This window comes from Brassica rapa, chromosome A10 (genome assembly GCF_000309985.2).
Source record: "Brassica rapa cultivar Chiifu-401-42 chromosome A10, CAAS_Brap_v3.01, whole genome shotgun sequence".
NCBI lineage: Eukaryota > Viridiplantae > Streptophyta > Magnoliopsida > Brassicales > Brassicaceae > Brassica > Brassica rapa.
Genome location: NC_024804.2, coordinates 9,541,232 through 9,547,249, shown reverse-complemented (window position 1 = coordinate 9,547,249; position 6,018 = coordinate 9,541,232). Strand labels below are relative to the sequence as shown.

The following is a 6,018-nucleotide window of genomic DNA, read 5'->3' as shown; positions in this document are numbered from 1 at the left end:
TTCCTGTAATGACTCGTAAAAGACTAGGAAGACTCGATAAAGACTTGAAAACCAATTGGAAATCATATATTCAAGATGTCTAAATCACCATATATAACTTGTCGATAAAATAACTCTAGAATTTACCGTGGAAACTCTTCGTTAAAAATTATACAAAAGTTATATTTCCGAGAAATATTTATTATGAAACAAGAAAAAACAGCTAGAATGACACTTATTATGAAATAGATGGAGTAATTTATATGTATGCGTATTTTATATAAGTAAGAATCTGTTATTATAATGTTTGTTTTATATTCACAATAGAATTATATTTATATTTTCTTAACACTTAATATATATTTGTGAGATTTAGTAATATTATATCTAAAACTACATTTAAGTTCTATGTAATATATATTATATAGACCAAATAATATAATAAAATTAGTATAAATGTCAAATTTCAAAAAATAACAATTAATGTCTATATATTAAAATCGAATATTATCTTATCTTAGAATAAATATATTTTAAAATAAAAAATCTAAATAAGAATTTTTTTGTAAACTAATATATCTAAATTAATAAAATTTCAAAACCCGAACATTATTAATTTATAGATGTTCTATTGTATTCCATTTTGTATTGCATTCTCGGATCAATATTTTAATAAATGATCAAAATATGCGATGACAGAAAATATTATAATTACATTTTTTATTAAACAAGAAGAAATAAATTACACGAATCATCCAACAAACAAAAACAGAACAACAGCATGATGTTCAAAACCTAGCTATCATTTGATTTTCTACAAATCTCACGTCACAAGAACAAAATAAACAAAAGAACGTCAAAAGAATTAAGAACACAAAATAACTGTGAAGAAAGAACAAATTGGATGATCCATCAAGTTTAATGGATGAAATAAGTCAACGCCAAAGCCACCATCATTAGAACATATGCTACCCCCTGATCTATCGATGTTCCTGCCATATCCCAAATATCAAATATCAATAATCATTTTCATTTTAATTTCCTTAGATCCACCATGGAAATATTAATAAAAAAATTAATCGAAGAATTTATATATATATAATACCATCGCTGGTGGGTGCAGGAGCAGGCGAAGGTGATTGCGCATGAGCAATCGGCAAGAGAATCACGGAGATAATGACGAAGACGGCGAGAATCTCCAATGGAAATTTTAGAGACGCCATTCTTTTTCTTTATCTCCGGTGATTATTCCGGCGAGGGAATCTCCTTTTTCTCTTTAATGAAGTCTCTCACCAAAAATCAAGAAAAATGCCGATTGGTGAAAGAACAAGAGTAGGCTAAGATTCGTTTAAATAGGAGTAAAAGACATGCGTCAAGGAATGTGGGGCCCACACGTCTTGGACGCACCTAGCGCACAAATCCTCTCTGTCTAATCACTTGTTGGTGGATGCGTTGTCTTTTTAATTTAATTATAAACTAGACGTTTAACCAGAGAAACGGTTAATTATGCTCTGTTCTTAAGCTGTGTTTGAGAAGAATCAAATAAAAAGGAAGTATCTCCAGCCTGTTTCCCTCATACTTTGCTGCTTTTGCAGTTTTCCCTTTCAGGAAGGTTTACTGTATCGGTCCTACTTTCATTTTCTGAACTGTAATAATCAGGTTCAGGGCTAAACCGAATCAAACATTTCATTTATTGACAAGAAATCTAATCAATGTTTCAAAAAAGTTTGTTGGTTCTTTTTTTTTTTCTAAAAAAATTCCGAATCCACATATCACACACACACACACATATATTTATATATATATGATGCTAAAGTACATTTTCAATAAATAAAATTTACTTATTTTAATTAGATTCCCGAACAACTAGATAGTAATATCATGTACCAAACATTTGTGCTTTTGTATATTATTCGAACAACAGCATGCTTTGGTTTTAGGCTTTTAGCTAGAGTTAGAAATCGTACGTCGAAATTTTATTTCATTTCGAAATTCATTATAATATGCCCAGATCATCCTTCATTTAAAGCCAAAAGAAACAAAAGATCGATAATTTAGGGTCTGACTGGTTCAAACGCAGCGGTCGCAGTTGCGGGAGTTTGTGGATGCGGGAGGTTGCGGTTTCTAGCGGTTTTAAGAGATTTGTACGACTGGTACTGCGGTTAAAAATTGGTGTGTTTGCGGGTGACTTATGACTGGTTAACTACCAAATGCGGTAACAATCAAATAATAAATTAACAATATTTACATTTAATATAATTATAAAAATATCAAAAATCATAAAATTATAATAAATATAAAATTTTTATATTTAGAAAGTTATAATTTTAATTTTCAAAAATTTATTGAAATTTGTTTTTATTATAAAATTTTATAATATTAATTAAAATATAATAGATATATTTTAATATTTTCATAATTTCAATTTTAATTTTTATTAAATATTTTTACTTTTGTATATATATTGTTTTTAAGAAAAATTTTTTTTACCCTCCCGCAACCGCAAACGCTAGCTGGAGTCAGCTTTTGAATTTATGAGATTCGAAACGGTTTGAAACGGTTTAAATGGATTTGAGTAATTGTTGCAAACCGCCGACAACCGCTACCAACCGCAAAAATACGTTTGCGGGTGGTAGCGGGAAAACCAGTCGCCCCCTTAGTTCCTAATTCCACTCAACCTCGAAAACCAATAATCCTTTTCGTCCAATGGATGGTTAATCTCCTTGTGCACCAAACAAACATGTCCACAATGAGATTTACATCCAAAGTCATGGTCAAGAAGATGGAGGAACATCGAAGAATGAAACTTCTCTGTTTTCATAGATTTGGAATATTTGTTTTGCATCATGCTAAATCTGTGCAAATCTCAAAATAAACTTGAAACTTTGCAGTTGCTCAACTGATTTCTTCAAATCACCCGAGGGATCTCCAGTGAAATTGTCCTATGCAAGTGCCTATAATTTCATCATTCAAAAACATAAATCAGGAAAATGGTTTATATTAAAGTGTTCTCTATTATTTTGGATAACGATGTAGCAACAATGATAGTGTTTTAAAAGACAACTTCAAATGATGAGTGCGAGTGGTTTGTTATGAGATGAGAAGTTTATAATGTGGTACTCATAGCTCGAATTTAATAGTGGAAATTTTGTAGAGTTAGCAAATGATCTCTTGCATGACATTAGGAAGTGTGATATGTAAAACATCTCAGCAAAGAATACAATATTTTTTTAGATTGTGTAGAGAGAGAGATCAAGCTTTGGAATGTTTTATGTTAATGATGATGAGCCTGCAAGTGAGTAATCTGATCTGATGCTGCCTCTAAATATATACAAAATAGACTCACAAGTCTGTACATAACAAAAAAAATTGACACGACTAAGAAATCTCATATGATAGGCTTAGCTGAATATGGAAAACATGAATAATAAAAGGATTGAGCCAAAAGATATGTGCATCATACTCTAGTTTTTTCCTACGACTGAACTAAAATGTGTGTTTTTATTCTAAGGACCGAACAAAAAGAGTGAACAAATTCAAATGCATCTCTATATTAATTTTATGCACACTGCAAAAGGAAGGAATCAAAAGGCATGTTCATCATACTCTGAAAAATGGATAGGAACAATTGATTCTGTGGAACTAATTCTATGAGTGAGTGTTCAAAGAGTTTAAACATTTTTGCAGTATAAAAAGACATAGCTGGAACATTTGTGAACTTCTCTGCTACTAGTCCTCCTACCATTTGAAATATTTACAATAATAAAAGTAAACTTTTTCATTTCACATATCTGCATCGTCTTCTATAGGCTTCTTTTAATGTTAACTGTTTTGTTACTTTTGCAGTTCTGCTTCAGAAATATACAAATGGTGCTTATCCTCCCACACAAAGCCTTTCCTTTCTTTCTTACTTTCAAAGATTCCTAACAACAACATGAAACACATGCCTTGTAACACCTAAAGAACAACCTCAGCAGGGTAACCAAAACGCATCAGACTCTTAGTGTGTAAGCGAAGGGCTGCTTATATACAGCTTTATTGAAATCACGGTAAAGCCTGGACTGAACATATGCACAAAAGTAGTTGTGCTCGCGTCACTACTTGTGGAGACTCTTGGGAATATTCTAGAGACCAGGGCCGTCTAACAGCACGCGCAAGTGGAACGGTTGAACAGGGCCCCAAAATATAAAAATAAAAAATTTAAGAATTTTTCAAAATATATAGATAAATTATGGTTAGAAACTTTAAAATTTTAAATATAATGCTAAATTTAGAACTTATAATTAAAAAAAATCAGACAAAGTTATTAAATTTTAAAATTACTTGATAAAATGTACGATTAATTTTTTTTTTGAACAGGGCCTAAAATTAATTTGAGACGGCCCTGCTAGAGACCCTAATATTTTGTTAAAATCACCAACGCAGTGTCACTTGCATATATATGTTTCCATTATAAAGTCAAAACACAAAGAACACACTGAATATAGCTTAAACATATTAACTAAAAATGCTTTCTTTAATGATAGATGATAGGAAAGTTTCGCCAAGAGCATATGCATAACAATCTCACAGATAATAGCTATGATAAATATATTTGACATTTGAAATGTTTTTTAGAAGAAAAGACAAGACTCTAGACTCCAAACTACTATTCTTATGAGTTCCAATTTTGAGCTGCCAGATCCACAATTGTGATTTCATCGACATCCATATTTTGACGCGGTTAGGACGCATGTGGCGGCCCTAGTGTTTTCTCTCAGACACGAATTCCAAGGCGGCCGCCATCCACACAAAGCTTCAACTCCGATCTAGCATGGACGTTTGGTGCCTGACCCTCTCCGCTGTTCTTCTCTCCTGAGAAGCTATGCTTCTCACTCTCGGGACTCATGCTGGGTTTACCCGAAGAACCCTTTCACCAAAAGGTGAAGACCTCCTACAACTTAGAAGACTGCGTTTCTCGTCCGGCTGTGTTCCTGAAAGATCTATGTCTCCGGTGAGAAACCTTTCTTCCAATATTGCTACCACTGGTTCAAGTCTGAAGGTGAAGGATTCAACTTTGAATTCGCTTGTTCCGGAATCTCCAAATCTGTTTTCTCCGGAGCTTCCCGACCTTGCTCAACCACCAGAACCTCCTGACCCACCGGACGCTCCATCGGAGCCACAAGATGTTCCCTCTTCGACGACTCCGGCACCTGTATCCCTCGACATGACATATCCCTCCTCGCCGCCCATCTCTACAGATCTGTGCAGTACCAGAGCGAGAACTTTCCCGAGCAGATCTCGGAGATCGTCACCACCCTTTAGCTTTATCTCTATTCTCCACCTGCTACCGACCTCTATCACAGCTATTTTCCTCCTACCTGAGAGTAAAGGACCAATCAGTTGCAGGCAAGCCTCCATCGACGAGGAATCTTCCGAGCTACAGTAATTCACCAGCGTTCTACTCTCCATTCCTCATGGGAATAAAAATATGGGCTGGGCCAAATGGTTTTCTCTAGTGGGCCTTGACACTTTCTCCAGCCCATCAAATTCTACAAGCTTTATCATTCCCGATAATCATGCCATTAAGGGTATATTTCACTTGGTGTTATACCAAAAGGCTTCAACAACTTCCTCCTTAGCCTGGGAGAGATCACATTCATCCTCCTTCCCATTATGGAAGAGATCACTTTTGTCTTTCTTCCTTTCCAGGAAAAGACTTTTTTCAGCGACTGCCTCCTATGTGGCATCTCCTTTTGCTGCGGAAACTTTGGCGTTACAAAACGCCATGATATCTGCTCTTCAGTGTGGGATTAACGCTCTCTTGATCTTTTCAGACTTTCAGATTCTCACTAACCTTGTGAATTCAAGAGGAAGACATTTAGAGATCACTGTTCTTTTCAACTTTTTATCTCCTCTATTTACTGCTGTTGAATTTAAATTTATCCCTAGACTAGTTATTAATAGAGCTGACCTTGTGGCCAGACAAGCTCTCTGTTTAATGTACCAATCCTAAGTTAAGAAATGAATGTTGCTTTACAAAAAAAAAAAAGGACGCAT

General features: G+C 34.2%; 1 protein-coding gene across 1 annotated transcript; it reads right to left on the bottom strand.

Moving 5' to 3' along the window:
• Positions 1-672: 672 nt before the first annotated feature.
• Positions 673-1,328, bottom strand: LOC103844805 (arabinogalactan protein 22). Its single transcript, XM_009121622.3, has 2 exons — positions 1,085-1,328; positions 673-971 (listed from the first exon to the last, which is right to left on the bottom strand). Exons 1-2 carry the CDS (start codon positions 1,200-1,202, stop codon positions 898-900), a joined length of 192 nt encoding a protein of 63 aa, XP_009119870.1. The 5' UTR covers positions 1,203-1,328; the 3' UTR covers positions 673-897.
• Positions 1,329-6,018: the final 4,690 nt, after the last annotated feature.